Here is a 17,038-nt window from a genome sequence, read left to right as displayed (position 1 = left end):
GCAGCTACTGGATGTTCCAGATTGGAGGAAAACAAGTATACTGTAAGAATATGTACTAATGAAATCCTCAAAGCAGAGTAATTTTCTAATCAGAAGGTGACTCTAGGCATCTGTATTTTTGCAACATCACCACACAGGAAGTAGTTCTATTTTAAAACTAATGACAGCATGTTTGTTTTAGCGGCCTCTCAAATGCCTTAGGCAAGCCTTGAAACATAAACTTTTGGACATACAAGCAGCTATTTATTCATAAAAATGTGACGACCATGCTTATTTGAGAACAGTTTCTTCTGTTCATTCTCAAAGAAACAACAATGGAGATTGTTGGTTTGACTTAAATGCTGTACCGAGTGGATTCCTTCATACATCAGAGATACATAGCTTAGGTGAAGGTTGAAAAGTCTTTGGAATTGATTTCTAAGAACTTACTTTTGACATCTTGCTTTTGCTGTCTCCAGTTAAAAATGCCAAATTATTAATTTCATTCTGAATCACAAAATTTTGCTCTTCCCTCTTGAAGTTCTAAGTGGGGGGGTGGGGGGAATAAAAAAGCAAACATTACAAGACAGTTCCCTGAGGCCTGTACCTTTCACGCTGACTCTAAGCCCAGGGCCCAGGAGTCCTTACGTGAGACTTGCACCACAGGATGAAGACCTCTGCCACCATGCGGAAGAGCTGGTCAGAATCAGCATCGGGGCTTTTGAGCCAGTTGGATCTGAGTTGAAAAGTAAAGGAATATGCATATGAAATTCAGTACTAATTAAAATAACATACTCATTGGACATTGGATGCATACATTTATCCAGATAAAACTATATTCCTATAAGAAGGCTATCAATATACTCCTTTCATGCTTAGATATAGACATGTATTGTAGATATTTTAGAGGACTTACAATAATCATTTTCATTGTTTCCAAAGGATTCAAGAATTATTTTAGCAAACAGATGTCAGAAATCAACATTTCAAAACTGTCAAAGATAGGTTTTTTTTCTTTAAACTGATGAAGTGATTAAGGTTACACTTTAAGTTTTGGGACAAATGCCCTTTAATACATAAGGCAGGCAAAACCAGGAAAGTCTTGGTCGTTATGCCATCTAGTCTTGTCATTTACACTTGTCATTGTCAAGCCTCTGAAATGCTGAGCATTTTACAAACAGTTCAGGCCTCATCCTTTTTCCTTACAAAGCCAGTTTTATGAATAACATTTGTAAGACAATATGTTTTTCACTGTTGACTGAAGTGCTTGGCAGAGACCAAATATCTCCTATGCCCTCAGAAATGGTTTGGAAACTCCACATAAATGGACATTATCCATTTCTTTAAAACACACACACACACATACACAAAACAGGCTTAACAAAACCAGCTTCATTTATTTAAAAAAAAAAACCACAGTAGCAGCAAGAAGGCTAAAATGCAGAATTCAGTCAACTTCTAAAAGTTCTCTTTCCCCTAAGTATCTTACACATTTGAGTTAAATTCTATTTTGAAAGGGCTGAGTGAGCTGGCATTTTCAAATATCTGTAGAGAGTGACATAGAAATTAAATTGTCTATCACCTTTCTTAAAGGAAACTTTGGCTTTCACAGGTGGCCTGAAAAACGAATGTCCCTTGGTGCATGCAGGGTAATAGCTATCAAAAGCCAGTTCCCTAAGACCTGAGACATCAGAATGAATTGCCCTGAGCAGCCTTACATTCTTCACATTCACAGAAAGCACGCACCAGGCTAAGGAAGAAAGGTTAAGGCTATGAGGCCAAGACCACTTTTGGGTCCCTCTCTCATCTCCTGAATTCCTTATTGCCTTGAGTTCCAGCCTCACAGATGTTCTTACCTAATCCTTCTTATTTTCTTTTCCAACTATTCTCTTCTTTATGTGGCAGACACTATAGGTTATTTACTCAGTCTCTTCCCTTCATAGGAAAAAAACACCCCATTTTATTCAGGTTGGCACTGTGCCCCGCTGAAGGGTCACATTACCCAGCTTCCCCTGAGGGATCACCATGTGACTAAGTTCTGATCATTGAGCTGGAAGTGGTAGTTGTTGGATGAGCCTTCTAGAAAAGCTTTCTAAAAAGGGATCAGATAGCTGAAGGTGCCTTTTTACCTTCCTGCTTCCTGTCTGGAATGATAATATGATGGTTCTAATTGGTATTTTGCACTATAAAGTAACTTTGAAGATGGAAGCCAATGTGAAGGATAGAAAGACAAAGCACGGAGGGTCTCCAGTAACCAGCACCACACTAATCCTGGGTTGGGTAGCTCTGCACTTCTTTTATATGTGAGAGTTAACTTCTACTTTGTTTAGGCCACTGTAATCATATATCCATTAGCGGAAGCCGAATGCAATCCAAACTTGAGGCTTGAGATCGATAATGCTTTTTGATTTCTTTCATATTGATTTTTCAGGAGCACTTTTTCATGGTCGAGTGTCAAGTTTGATCAAAACTGGCAGTTGTTCATTCTTTAGTGTTTTGGTTTAAACAAGCTTTATAGGTTTGCACTGTGCTCTGAGAGGGAAGCGACGAGAGTCATATTCTCTCCTACCAAGAAAAAGTACAGCCACAGGCAGTGTAACAGCAGCACTGAAAACAACCTTAGGTCAACATTTCCTCCCAGGAAAAAGAAGACAATTTTGATCCCTTTGCCTTCATATGGGAAAGCAGTTTCTGCTGAATGAATTTTGTTTTCATCACTCTTCTTCTAAGAGGCAAAGCTTTACTTTTTATTTCTGGTGAACTCCTTTCACCAGGTTTAGAGTGGTGGGTATGCATGAAGAAGATCTAATTAAATGTCTTCCCCCATGTTCACAAACTCACTGCACCTCTCTCAAGCCAGATTAAGATGGTACCTGCACTGACCTCGCCTCTCCTACTTGCCCAAAGCCTTTCCTCCCCTCACATGATGTACTAGGCTCATCTTCCCCTGCTCCCACTCTTCCACAGAATTCATGACCTCTCTTAATAGCCAGACACTTGATCCTTTTAGAGGCACTTAACTGATTCCTGAGTCTCTTTATCTGCACTGCATGCTGCCAAAGGGCCATGGGAAAATGCAAGGCTGTAGGTGGGAAGAAGGTTGGGTTTAGAGGTAATGATCAGTAGGGGTGATGGCTGAAGCAACCCAAGTGGATAAAATTAATGAGCATATTAATGGAGAAAAGAAGCACAATAATAAACTCTTGGATGATGGCAAGAGTAAGGAGAGTTTGACTTCCATTCTCAAAAAGATAAGTTATCAGATTTTGAAAGAAAGGAAAGCCATGCTCCTATGTTCATGGTAGAGGTAGGAGCATCTCTCAGCCTTATGCCTGAGCCTCCAGTAGAAGACACAGCCTGAAGCAGTCACCACACAGAGTTCCCTTCAACAGTCTGAGAGATGGGTTTTCTCCAAAATCACACTATTTAAAGTTGTTTGCTTCCATGTTCTGATTGTTTTTGATTTCCAGGGAGTTGCATTTTTTGAGAAAGTGAGTCAAGCCAGTGTGTCTTGTAGAGAGATTGTTCTGGACCTATGCTGACCTAGTATCTTCTGGAGGAGGAGATGGAGAGCTGCTTTGCCCTGCTCTGACTGCCCCATACCACACTTGGAATTCCTGCTTGTTCTGAGTCAGCCTCAGGCTGAACACCGATGCAAGGAAGCTTCTCTTCAGAAGAGTGTTGTAGATGGTGAAGAAACTTGAAACATTGCCATGCCAGGGCTGAAGGAAGTACAAAGGTCTAATGTAACGAGGAAACACAGGGAGGAGGAGAAGAGAAGATGGCACCCTTCAATATTTGAAGAGCTGCCACAAGAGAGATTGTCATTAGTTTTGTGTGCCTCCAAAGAGCAAGATCAGAGCCAATGGTAGGAATTACAGATTTGAGCTCAAATGGCTTAAACTGTCTGAGACTAGAATGGGAGTTGCATGCAGGGAGAGGTGTGCCTATTGTGTCTAGCCATAGAGGATAATCAGAGGCAGGAAATGCACTGCTGGAAAAAGGAAGGGGGTATTTATTCATCCAGTTAGAGGGTGGATGAAGGGACCTCAAATATTCCTGCCAACTCCACCATTCCAGAATTCCAAGCCAGCTAATTCTTTGGGGTAAAGAAAGGACTTGAAAAAGGTAAAGGCACACACATATGAGGAGGCATTTCCAAGCCAGGCTCAGATGACCATGATGCTCCCTGGTGTTCAGGGAAGAACGGGTTGAAAAGCAGGGATGAATGAATTAATGATGATCTCAAAGACTCTCTGACATTGCCATTTTTAGCACTGTCAAACACGGTGCAGGCGGAACACACTCTATCTTCAGTCTTGATCATCAATAGTGACAAATGGCATTAAAGAGCTATTCTAGGAGCAACCTTACTCTGCTTTCATTTTTGTTTTCACCTCAAATTCTGACAAATTCCTTCCCTAAACTGTTAACATAATATGTTAATCAGAAGTGACTAAAATGATGACTCTCAAAGCAGGATTTCTTTTGAGAAAGTGAGTCAAATGTCCCATAGATAGGTAAGGGATTTTATGTACACACATACACACAGTGTGTGTGTGTGTGTGTGTGTGTGTGTGTGTAAGGTATTTATTTTGAAATGCTAATTATAAGTAATCTTAAATTATTTTAAATAGTACATACAATTTGCCTTATAAAATAAATTCTAAAATGGGCATATTCAGACCTATTTCCTGCCATGACAGAATGGCATACCACTCAAAATGTTAGGAATGTTCCCTCAAATATTCCTTAGGCTTTTCACTATCGACAATGAGGTATTTTAAAATTAAGCTTCCCCTAATTTTTATTTTAGGCCTGCAAGCGTTAAAGGGTGTGGTATAATAAAAAAGATCTATTTGGTCTTTGATTCCCACCAGGACCAACAATACTTTGTTCCTTTTCCTGTTTATGGTCATTAGTCTCCTATGTGCTCATTTCCCTCATCATTCACTTTAAATTCCATAGTCAATCTTTATAATCACTAGTTTACATATACCCTCGACTCCCTAACCCAGGGGTGGGCAAACTTTTTGACTTGAGGGCCACAATGGGTTCTTAAACCAGACCGGAGGGCCGGAACAAAAGCATGGATGGAGTGTTTGTGTGAACTAATATAAATTCAAAGTAAACATCATTACATAAAAGGGTACAGTCTTTTTTTTTTTTAGTTTTATTCATTTCAAACGGGCCGTAGTTTGCCCACAGCTGCCCTAACCCATTTTCTTCTTTGTCATGCTCACTTTGCAAACTTCCAACCCTGATCAAATCAACCTCTCTTCCTACTCTGAGCCAAAACCTGGCAGCAGAATTGACTGGAGAAAAAGACTTTAAATTCATAATCATGGATCTCAAGTGGGGCCCTTAATGCTACTTGGCATCACACCACACTTCTCTGGTCCATCTGCTCTCCCACCTCTCCATGGCCACTGTCTTATATCTTCTTCTTACTCCTCAAATCTCTAAGCAACTTCTCCCCATCCTCACTCTTAGCTGATCATCTTGCTTCCTACTTCACCGAGGACAGAAGCAATCAGGAAGGGATTCCTACAGATTCTACCCATCCATATACAGGGTGCCCCCCCCCATAAATGTATATACACTTTAACAGCTGATAGCTGTTTTAAAAATGAAATGTACTTTAATAAACACTGTCTTTATAATAATTCTGCCTTCCTGCCTGCTGTTGTGAATGAACTATCTGAGGCTGATCCTTTGCCTGTTTAAGGGGCATTGCTTTAGAAACAGATCTTGTAACATAGAAACCCACACATGAAACCTATAGGTTCATGTTGGCCAAAATCACCCCAAACAACTTAATAAATAAATAAAATAAAAAGAAATAAATAAAAATAAAATAAAAAGAAATCCTCTCTCACTCTGATCAATTTCCTCTTCTCTACTGGATTATTCTCATTAGCAAAGAAGCAAGCTGACTAGTCTCATCTTAAAAACTCTTCTCTTGACTCTACTTCTGTCTCCAGCTACCATCCCATTTCTCTGCCCTCCTTTATAATAAAACTCCTTGAACAAATTGTCTGTATCACTGGCTCTAAATCCTTTCCTTCCATTCTCTTCTAGTCCACTCCAAAGAGGCTTTCATCTCCATTGCTCCACTGAAACTGCTCCGGTCAAGGTCACCAATAAACTTCACTCATCATTCTTTCCTACTGGAAATGCCTTATAAAGTTGGCACCCAGGACACATTATTCTGTTGGTTTCCTCCTGTCTCGTTGGTTACTCCCTCCTAGTCTCAGGTACTGGTTCCTCCTCTTTTGTCTGACTTCTTCATGTTTGAGAGCACAAGGGCTGAGTCCTTAAAACTCTCTCTCCCCTTCAATACTTTATTTCATCTAGTCTCATGGTTCTTTTTTTTTTTAATTAAATCTTTATTGTTCAGATTACATTTGTTCCTCTTCCCCCCCCCCCCATAACTCCCCTCCTTTCAGTTCCCGCCCCACCCTCCACCCTCACTCCCCACCTACTGTCCTCATCCATAGGTGCACGATTTTTGTCCAATCTCTTCCCGAATCTCCCATTCCCCTTTCCCCCCCAAGAATAGTCAGTCCATTCCCTTTCTATGTCCCTGATTCATTATAATCACCAGTTCATTCTGTACATCAGATTATTTATTCACTTGATTCTTAGATTCACTTGTTGATAGATGCATGTTTGTTGTTCACAATTTGTATCTTTACCTTTTTCTTCTTCCTCTTCTTAAAGGATACCTTTCAGTATTTCATATAATACTGGTTTAGTGGTGATGAACTCCTTTAGCTTTTCCTTATCTGTGAAGCTCTTTATCTGACCTTCAATTCTGAATGATAGCTTTGCTGGATAAAGTAATCTTGGTTGTAGGTTCTTGCTATTCATCACTTTGAATATTTCTTGCCATTCCCTTCTGGCCTGCAAAGTTTCTGTTGAGAAATCAGCTGACAGTCGTATGGGTATTCCCTTGTAGGTAATTGAGTCTCTTTCTCTTGCTGCTTTTAAGATTCTCTCTTTGTCTTTTGCTCTTGGCATTTTAATTATGATGTGTCTTGGTGTGGTCCTCTTTGGATTCCTTTTGTTTGGGGTTCTCTGCGCTTCTTGGACCTGTAAGTCCATTTCTTTCACCAGGTGGGGGAAGTTTTCTGCCATTATTTCTTCAAATAGGTTTTCAATATCTTGCTGTCTCTCATCTTCTGGCACTCCTATAATTCTGATATTAGTGTGCTTGAAGCTGTCCCAGAGGCTCCTTACACTATCTTCACACTTTCGGATTCTTTTTTCATTTTGCTTTTCCGGTTGGGTGTTTTTAGTTTCTTCACATTTCAATTCTTTGGCTTGATTCTTGTGCTCCTCTGGTCTGCTATTGGGTATAATATTCTTTATTTCAGTCAGTGTATGCTTGATTTCTAGTTGTTTCTTTATCATAGCATCGAGGGTCTCATTAGTTTTCGTTAGGCTCTCATCAAATTTATTGGCAGCTTGTAGCACATTATTGCAAGCCCTCAAAATTGCGTTTTTTAGCTCTATATCCTCCATTTCTGTCATGTTTTTTTGTCTCCGCATTTTTTATGCTTTCTTGGTGCACCCCCTTGTGGTCTTTGTGCGCAGTCTTGTTCTAGTTAAGCCTTGATTGTTGTAGTTAATACTAGAGGGATTTGACCACCAGGCTGACTGGCTGTGAGAATCAGCTGTGGGAAAACTTCTGTCCTCTGGGGAGGTGCTAATCTAGCCTTTGCCTGAGGCGATCTGGCAAATGGCTCTGCGCAGGGCTTGGGCGGGGCGGGCTCAACAGGGCGGGCGGAGGGAGCAGTTATGGCTGCTCTCAGTCCTTCCCCAGGGGCTCTGCCTCTCTGTCCCAGCAACCGCTGCAAACCTCGGAGGGACCGTAGCCAGACAGTCCTGCTTCTCCCGTTTGAGTCTGGGTCCCTAGAGACTCGCCCGGATCTGGAGCTCAGAGTCTGAGACTCTCTCCTGATTGAAAATTACAACCGCGCCCTCAGCCACCAGCCCACTTTGCACACGCACCTCCGTACCTTTAAATTTTCCACACTGCGCCTCCTCTGAGCCTCGTAATGCTGTTGTCTTTGCTTCTAGTTGAAGAGTCTCTCCTCAGCCAGCCTTCCTGTGGTTCTGGTTGATGTCTGTTCCGTCTTTTAGTTGTATTTTTGAAGTGGTTGTTTGTGGCAGCAGTCTCCGGTGTTTACCTATGCCGCCATCTTTGATTCTCAAGTCTCATGGTTCTTAAAGACTACATGCTAATACGTTGATGACTCCTAAATTCCTATATCTACACCAGACCCCTCTCCTGAACTCTGCACTCATATTCAACTGCCCACTCAGCACTGTTATTTCCATATTGATTAGACAACTCAGATTTAACATGTCCAAAAGCGAGGTCCTGATCTTCCCCTAAAAATGCTCTGTAACCACAATCTTGCTCAACTCAGCTGATAAAAACCCTATCCTTCCATTTGCCAGAATCTTCTTTGACTTGACCTTCCTCTTTTCTTTCATTCCCAATTTGGAAGTCCTGGGGGGCTCTACTTCATAATAGACCCAGAATCTGATACCTTCTGTCAATCTTCGTTATTACTTACCATGCTGGCCTCAGCCAAAATCAACTATTTTTCTTTTTCATTTTTTAAATTAAATCTTTATTGTTGAAAGTATTGCCCCCCCCCTCACTAACCCCTTCTAGCCCACCTCTTTTTAATTGTGGTAAAATACATAAAACATAAAATTGGCCATTACTGACATTTAGTACATTCACAATGTTGGGCAACTATTTCTAAAATATTTTCAGGAAATATTTTTAAAAGGAAATCCTAATCCCATTAAGCAGGTGTTCCCCATTACAGCCTCCTCCACCAAACCCCTCCAGTCTGGCAATCTCTTGTCTGCTCTGTCTCAATCAGCTCTTGACTGGATCATTGTGAGCCTCCCAACTGGTCTCCTCACTTTCTTATTTGCTTCCATCCCTCACCATAGTGTTCAAAGAATGAGATCACATCACAGATGAGCTCAAAACCTCCACCAACTTCTCATCTCACTCAGAGTAAAAGCCAATCTTCACAGTGGCCTCCAAGGCTCTGACTCACTCTCTGCACCCCTCACTCTTCCCCAGCTACACTAGTCTCCTTGTTATCCCTTGAACATCCCAAACACACTCCTTCCTCAGGGCCTGCACCAGATGTTCCCTCTTCCTGGAACACCCTTCCCAGACCTGCAGGATTCCTAACTTCATCTCCTTAGGTCTTTGCTCAATTGTCGCTTTCTTAGTAATGTTCTGTTTACAACAGCAACTCCACCCTACCCTGGTACCCCTTACCCTGCTTTGCATAGATTACTTTTATAAGTAAAGTGTATATTTAAATATAAAAGTAAGTATAGATAATTATATAAGTACTTATTTTGTTTATTGTCTGCATGCCCACTCCCCTCCCAGAATGAAAGCTCCCTACACCAGACATCTTCATTTGTTTTGTTCATCCTGTTCCCCAATGCCTGACAGTCTACTGAATGAATTCATATCTACTGAATGAATGTGTGACAGAACAGCAGAAGGGCAGGAGTGGGTCACTGCTGCCCTTATTCGACCAACTCCCTCTCACCTGTGGTATTTGAGGATGGAAGGGGTGGCCGTGCCACTGACCATACAGAATCACTGGTCAAGGAAAGCATCGCTCGGAGGTCTCACACTAGGGATTATTGGGGGAGGGAGCTGGTGGAGGCTGCTGTGACCTCCCTTTATCACTTTAACATAACCAAATACCACCTTCCTCCCTGTGGATATGCTCCCCAGGCCTCCTTCATACCTGTTGTTGTCCACGTAGCGGATGAGCATGGGGTAGAAGGCGTAGAGGTCTCTGCAGAGGACTGCGAACTCATCCAGGATGAGGAGCTCCGCCTCCTGAGTGTCCCCTTTGCTGTCAGCTTTCAGCTGCTCTTCCTCCTGCACAGTCTTGACAGCCTTTTTCTTCAGCTTCTCCAGAGTTGGGATGAAGTGGCTTCTGAGCAGGTCAGGCCTGGCTTTGCTGATGATTGGCTGGGCGTACACTGCATTTGCAAACAAAAGGCCTCCCCCTCATTTCACATAGTATGACAATTGATGAAAGGAAAGAAGTGACACTGAGAGATTGAGGCTCTGAAAACCCATCAACTCAGGGTGGCACCTGTTCACACCTCCTAGTTCTTCCTAACAGCTATCTTGAATCATTTTATAGTATGTTCACTAGCTAAATTATAAACTCCTTGAACAAAGCATTTTGTTCATAATAACCAGCACTGTGCCAAGCCAAGAGTAGGTACTGGGCACTATGCTTTCTGGTTATTTTATAGAAAAATCTGTTGCTAAAAATACATTAACCCAACCACAGTTCTCAGCACTCAAGACTTGAGAACTATCAGCCCAATGCCTGGAGGCTCTCCTGGGGCCCTGAGGAAGGCAGACAAACTATTTTCAGTAATAATGAGCTGAGAGGGAGAGGTGGCCACTAGAAGTCAAAGAGCAGGAACAATAGGGGGTAAGGTAGGGATAAGGACACATATGTAATAACTTAATCAATAAAAAAATTTTAAAAAAGTATTATGGACCTATGCAAAAAACAACAAAACAAACAAACAAACCCAAAGAGCAGAAACAAGCCTCAGTGGGACTTGGGACTATCATCCTGACCTTCTTAATGAGAAAGATAAAAACTTTATGTCTCACCCTATTTCTTAAATGGGATATCCTATTGGTTCAATTCATAATAAAGAGCAGAACTTGAGTGATTATATTAAAAAAGTGGAATGAAATGAATGAGTCATGAACTGTTGACAATGTTAATGTATATTTCAAAGTTTCTTTAGCTTAGGGCATTTTAACTGAAAACAGCCTACTTTTCAGCATTTAAAAAATCTTATTTTGTCTTATTTTTTAATTTCATAAAGAAGACCATTTTGGAAAGAGAAAGTGACAGTAGCTCTCTGCTGAGATGCATTAACCAAGAAGTCGAAACTCAGAGCCGTGATGGCTTGGATTTCACCCGATACCTCATCCCACACAGAGGTGCCTTTCTGCCTTGAGCTATAATTAGAATGGCTATTCCAGATGTGGGTGATTTGGGGGTTACTATTTAAAATTAATTTTGTTCAGGTACCGGGAATTAAGTGGCCTGATGGTAGAATTAATTCATCTGTGGAATAAAAGGCCAAGTTCCATTCCCATCAGTGCCTCTCTCGCTGTGACCTCTTTTCTCTCTGCTCCTCTAGGGGGCTAAGGGAGCTGTTCCTTTATCTCCTTCCTTCCCTTAATCCAGATTTACAAATGAGAGCTCATTAACAAATGCCTCAGGGTTAACAATATTCTTGGGCTAACAGATAAGAAAGGAATGCCAGCTTTATTTATTCATGTCCATAGAAGCCTATCTCTACTATCTAGTAGCCATTAGCACCCAAATATTTATAATTTTGATCTCAGTTCATTCCTGAGAAAAGAAGGAGGTAGGAACTTTTCTTCCTTGGTCATGCAGAGGAATGCCTACTAATTTATCTGGGAAGGGAAATACCCAGAGTTAAGCTGATACTCCTTGGGACTCAGCCACCGTGTGTCACGGTCCAGGAGACTATCTGGGTGAAGCTGTTCTGGTGGACTCCTCTATCTAAACTATGGGTCCATCCAAAGCAAAGACTTTTCTATCTCTTCAGACTCTACTTTGACACAGAGAACACTAAATACTCATGGTTTCCTGACTGTGGAAAGAATGGTTATTTGTTTTCTAAGTCTTTCCTTTCTTTGAGGTTGCTCAAGGAACAGAAAATCAGCTAACACCATTTATCAAGAGCCTACTGCATGTAAGGAGTTCCAGAGGAACACAACTGCCCCCCCCCCCCCAAAAAAAAATCACCCCAAAACAAAGTGATACGACTGTGAACCTACATTAGAGAGTGTCCAAGAAAGCATAAAGTAAGATACAACTGCCAGAAACTTACAGCACGGCCCAGATGGCAGTGAATTTTATAGATGTGGAGAATGCAAAGGATCACTTATCAAGAAAATAGGGACAATTATTACCAGAAGAGCAAAGGGGATTCTTAAGCACCAAAAGCAAATAAAGCAAGATCATGTGCATCAGGTAGAGTTTATCAAGGTCTCAGAGGCCTGGACTAGCTGGGGAGCGGGGCAGGAGCATTTGCTCCAAGAAACTCTAATAAGTCGATTCTTTTTACTGTTAAGTAACAGAGGTGGGTAGGGAGAACAGTTTAAAGAGAGTCTAAGAGGTGAAAAGAGGCTCTAGGCATCTTGGTCCCTGAGCTGGGCTGGGGAGAAAGGCATCTGTGGTACCTGCGATGCGCTTCATCCAGGAGGCCTCATCGATGCCCAGGTTGTTGTTGATGATTTTCAGGATGTTGCCCAGGATGACGCTGAGGTGTTCCGAGGTGACTTTGGTGCACCAGGGCCCTGTGCTGGTGGGCAGGTGCTCAGGCCCCTGCTCCCACCAGTAGGACAGGTAGTTGCAGAGCATGGGCAGGATCACCTCGATGACATGGGGCATCTCTGTGTACCGGGCTCCGGACTCGGCTAGGTGGTGGATTTCCTTCATGAGGCGTTCCAGTGGGGGGATGTCAGGACACATCTCTTCCACTGTGTCTGGCACCCCCAGAACTGGCCGAGAGCATACAGGAAGAACAAAGGGACAATAATTCAAAAGCACAATGGTGCAACCTTCTCTCCTCTGCCCCACCCTCCCTTTGGTCAGTAGGTGTGAGTTTCTACCCCAGAGCCTTGCATGAGGGAGTCCTGGATGTGGAGCTTCTGTCAGCTGAAGACTGCAGCTTCCAGAGGCTGGGTTATCCTCCCACATGTCACACTCAGCTTGAAGCACTTAAACAGAAGGTTAAAGGAGCATAACAGGGACCCAGCTGAGGGGCATTTTCCAAGACCTCTCTGTGACCAAGCCGGTCTCTGGGCTTCTCCATTCTGTCCTGAGTGCGTGCACTGCAGGGAAGGTGGGTCTAGTTAGAGAAAAGCCACTAATGGGTGTTTGGTTGCCAACTCATGGTTCAATCACCGGGATGGCATCTGCACTGCTTAGAAAAGGAAAGGAAACCTCATCACATGTTGCCTCAGTGGGACCAGAGACAACAACACGGTCCATCCAGTTGGAAATTTTGGGCAAGAAACATTGCACATGAGTTGATTTCTGCATTTACAATTGACCTGAGGTGACCTGTCAATCACTTAAGCCTTTTTGTTCCTGCAGGCATATGTGCAAGGAACAATGAGTAGCCCTGCCCTTTCCTCACACTGAATGACTGCAGTCACTTTGCTGAACAAGGACAGACGGGATGAAGTGGCAACAGAGTTCCACATTAAAGGTTATCAGACATAAGAGGAGCCAACAGAAGCAGCCAGGGGCTAGCTGTCCTGTTCTCTTTGAAGAAAAGGACACTTTCCCCCAAAAGCTGGGAAGAGAGACTAGAAGCATCCTGAGCTTCCTGACAGGCTAGTAGACAAAAAGGGCGCTGAGTGAGGGACATGGCTGGTTGAGAAAGAAGCATAAGCCCAAAGCTCTACAGGTGCATCCCTTTATCTCACTGCTCCCCACAGAGTCCACCTGGGCCTGGGGGTGGGTACACGCCACCCAAAGACCAAACTTCTCACGCTGGGCCAAAGCATCAGGCACCACAGTGGCGAGGAAGTCTGAGAAGCCACAGGAAAATGTGGAGCATTTCCCCAGAGCATGAGTTCCACTAGAAGATTTGAGGGGATGATTTTTGATACTAAAAGTAAAGTTCTCATGAATTTCTCAGGACAAAGCAGAAGCCTTCAAATAGAAGTTTGTGTTCAGTGAAGCGGGTTATGCCTGCAGGCCCTCTGCTATTGGTGTTGCTGCTGGGTGGGGGTCTGCTTCAGACCTTGGGTCCACAGGAGCTGAAGGGTTAATGAGTAAGAGGCCAAGGCAAATTCCTTGGCTTTTAGAAATACTGGCTGGTTGAAAGGGACTGTTTTGATTTCCCTCGTGATCATACTGCCTAGAGCAGACATACAAAATAACAACCCTGGCTACCGTGGAGTGAGTGAATCTGTAGCTGAGACAGGTGGTTCTGCTGGATGGCATGTGGCAACGCGGTGGACCCCGGGGGGTTCCCTGCTATGGATCAGTCCCATGAGGTCCCAACATGCTTTCCCTAGGACGACTTTCTATTGTTATCACTACGGCCTTTGGTAAGTTGCAGGCTAAGGATCTCTCTGCCTTGGAAGCTAGGAGTGGACCAATATTCTTTAAAATCCAGACCACTTAAAATGATTCACAGCATGAAAGCCAAAGACCCCTGGCCTGTGATTTACAGTGGCCAGATATTGTCTCCTGCCCACCCAGGCTTTTTCAGAGAACAAATCTAGCCTCTTTTAGCAGAACAACAACAATTAGGGGTGACCTCAACATGGGGGCCTAGGGAGACTCTCATAACAAAATAATTTTACACAAACAGTGTCAGAATAAAGAGGTAAAGACAGAGGAGTCAAACTGTCTACCTCCCGCTCTGCACACAGAGCAATGCCAACCACCACAGTGCAACTGAAGCTTACAGTTGTTTGCTGTAAAATTGTAAATAAGAAGGCTCGTGTGTGTGTGTGTGTGTGTGTGTGTGTGTGTGTGTGTTTAAATGGCATGTAGACAATACCTCAACAGGAATACTTTTTTTTCCCTTAAGGAAAACACAGAGTTGCTTGAGGTTTCTGCACTGGAGTCATTATAATGACCTTTAAAAGTTATTTATATGTAATTGGCTCTTGAGTAGAGGAAACATTTGAGATTCAGATGGTGTTTTGTACTTCAAATGCCATATAAAACCACAGAATGAATGCTGCTGAGTTATCTACCTGAAAAACAGCCTTAGCGGAGTCTTGTCAGAATCAGACACAAGACTGTTAGGGAGGATCATTTGAACGACTGCCCTTTCATCTTCTAGATCAACAATTTTTAACCTTTCGTAGCTCATGGCACACATAAACTGATTACTAAAATTCTGCAGCACACCAAAAATATATATTTTTTGCTGGTCTGACAAAACATAGGTTTAATTTTGATTCATTCACACAAGATGGCTATTGTTGTGTTGGCTATTGTTATTTTTTTATTTGACAATCTAAGGGAAAAGAGGTCAGTGCCCCTGACTAAATAGTTAGGTATTGCTTGTTTTAAAAATTCTTGCAAAACACCGGTTGAAAATAGCTGTTCTACATCAGTGGTTCTCAAAGTGAAGTCCTCCCGTCACCACAGCAGCAAAGTAGTGATAGGACCTTCTGAGTCCAGACCCGCTGGGTTAGAAACTCTATGGGCTGGACTCAGCAAGCTTCATTCTAACCAGCCCTCCGAGGGATTCTGATGTACGCTGGAGTTTGAGAACCACTGAGTTAGATTCTAAAGTTGTATATTCTTCACTGAGCAGCTCTTCCCTCAAGAAGAGGGCAGCAGAGAGCTTCACCTCTTTGGAGTGGAGGCAGAGCTTCCATGGAAACTGGACCTCCTTCCTCTGGTTGGTTATCCCAATTAGAGTGTACAAAGTAAACTGGCTGGTGATTAGGGTGTTTTGGCCAATCTAATGTTCTGATTAATAGACCACTGCCACACATAGCCAAAGATTTTATCTAGTTTTGAATAACTGGCACATAATAGTATTAAACCTTTTCTAGGCTTCTCTTTATAATTTTTGGATGAGTCATAAAATGCACCAGGATCTTGTAGGGTAGGAGAGTTACTAATATGAGTAACTGCTGGAAGAATACTAACTATCAATTAATAGAGATGTCCAATTGACTGAAGGCTTGATAAATCAGTTCATATTGTATTTCTAAACTGAAGACTCACCTCATTTGTCACCCTATACATTCCTGCCCCTTCTTGATCCCTTTAGCCATCCACTTTATATAATGAATGAAGTCTACTTCCATAGAGTCTGTTAGGCCATCACTCATTCTCTGACTCCAGGCAAACTTGGTTACCCCATAATACATATTCATGCACAGTCTACTTTTCAAGAGCCATACATGTGATCAGCATTCACTCTTTGATTAACTGAATGCTGAAAAACATGGGCTCAGGGGACTTGGGTACTGAGTCCCACAGTATGTCACTGATGGATGAAGAACTGTGTCATCTCTAATCACAACCTTGTCTCTTTTCTTTCTTGTGAGTAAGCAAAGACGGGTACTTATTTTTTATTTATGAACGTGTCTTATCAAATCAATGTAGTGGTATGTAAAATAAGAAACAACATTTTTCAAATAGCTCTTGAGAAGGAGAACAATGGGATAGAGCTGTTCCCCTCCCTCCCAAAGCCAATCTAGGTTTCCTCCATCTATTTGTCAAGCTCTCACTTTGTCTGCTCTGTGCCTCTATGCATTCAAGAGCAGAATAGGTCTCTCTCTTTCCCAACATACTGGTGATACTGAGACAAAGGTGCACTGTTTCTTGAGTCAAAGTTGGAGCAGAATGAATGTATAAATGTCCAGCACAGTCGTGACTGGGCCCATGTCTCTTTGGAACTGGGGAGCAACGCTTGGTCTGGCATTTGCCTACAGATGTCACAGCCCTTCTCAACGTTACTAAAGCCACTCAGTTGCTCAGCTCCCACTCAGCTGCAAGATGTGACTCATTTAGAATCATGAGAGGGTGGAAAAAACCCAAGGTTGAAACATATTTTTGCTAGTCCAAGAAAGGAGAGAGAGGGTGAGATGAGGCTGAAGGGAATTAACTTGGAAATTTCATCAGAGACTTTGGAAAGTGGAGGCATCTCAGCAGTGTTTCTTTCTTCACCAGCCCCAAGAACACCAGTCTCCACTGTATTCTTGCTCAGGAAAAGAGTTTTATAAAGGGACCTTATCTAAACCATCCTGGTGATCATTTCTGAGGGCAAGGTGTTTCTTTTATCTGAAGTAGAAAAAGCAAATGGGGATAAACCCACCTTGGCTGAGCACTCTGCATTCTTAGATGGGGAGACTGGTGATAAAGAGTGGAGCATGCACCTGTACTCTCTTAGCACTCCCTCCCTTAGGATCTCATAGCGGCTTGAGAAGAGGGCC

At 42.6% G+C, this 17,038-nt stretch overlaps 1 protein-coding gene across 1 annotated transcript in view; it reads right to left on the bottom strand.

Moving 5' to 3' along the window:
- The window catches only part of RYR3 (ryanodine receptor 3), a 398,822-nt gene that overhangs the window by 60,320 nt on the left and 321,464 nt on the right, over positions 1-17,038 (bottom strand). Inside the window, exons 66-69 of the mRNA XM_070407843.1 lie at positions 12,296-12,616; positions 9,786-10,026; positions 628-715; positions 430-522 (exon numbers count right to left, since the gene is read on the bottom strand). Coding sequence (XP_070263944.1) covers positions 430-522; positions 628-715; positions 9,786-10,026; positions 12,296-12,616 — 743 coding nt within the window. The remainder of the gene's footprint in view (positions 1-429; positions 523-627; positions 716-9,785; positions 10,027-12,295; positions 12,617-17,038) is intronic.

Source organism: Myotis yumanensis, unplaced genomic scaffold (genome assembly GCF_028538775.1).
Source record: "Myotis yumanensis isolate MYYU_CA2020_CCGP unplaced genomic scaffold, mMyoYum1.0.hap1 SCAF_1, whole genome shotgun sequence".
Taxonomy (NCBI): Eukaryota; Metazoa; Chordata; class Mammalia; order Chiroptera; family Vespertilionidae; genus Myotis; species Myotis yumanensis.
The sequence above is the reverse complement of the archived record's forward strand: the minus strand, read 5'-3'. Positions and strand labels throughout refer to the sequence as shown.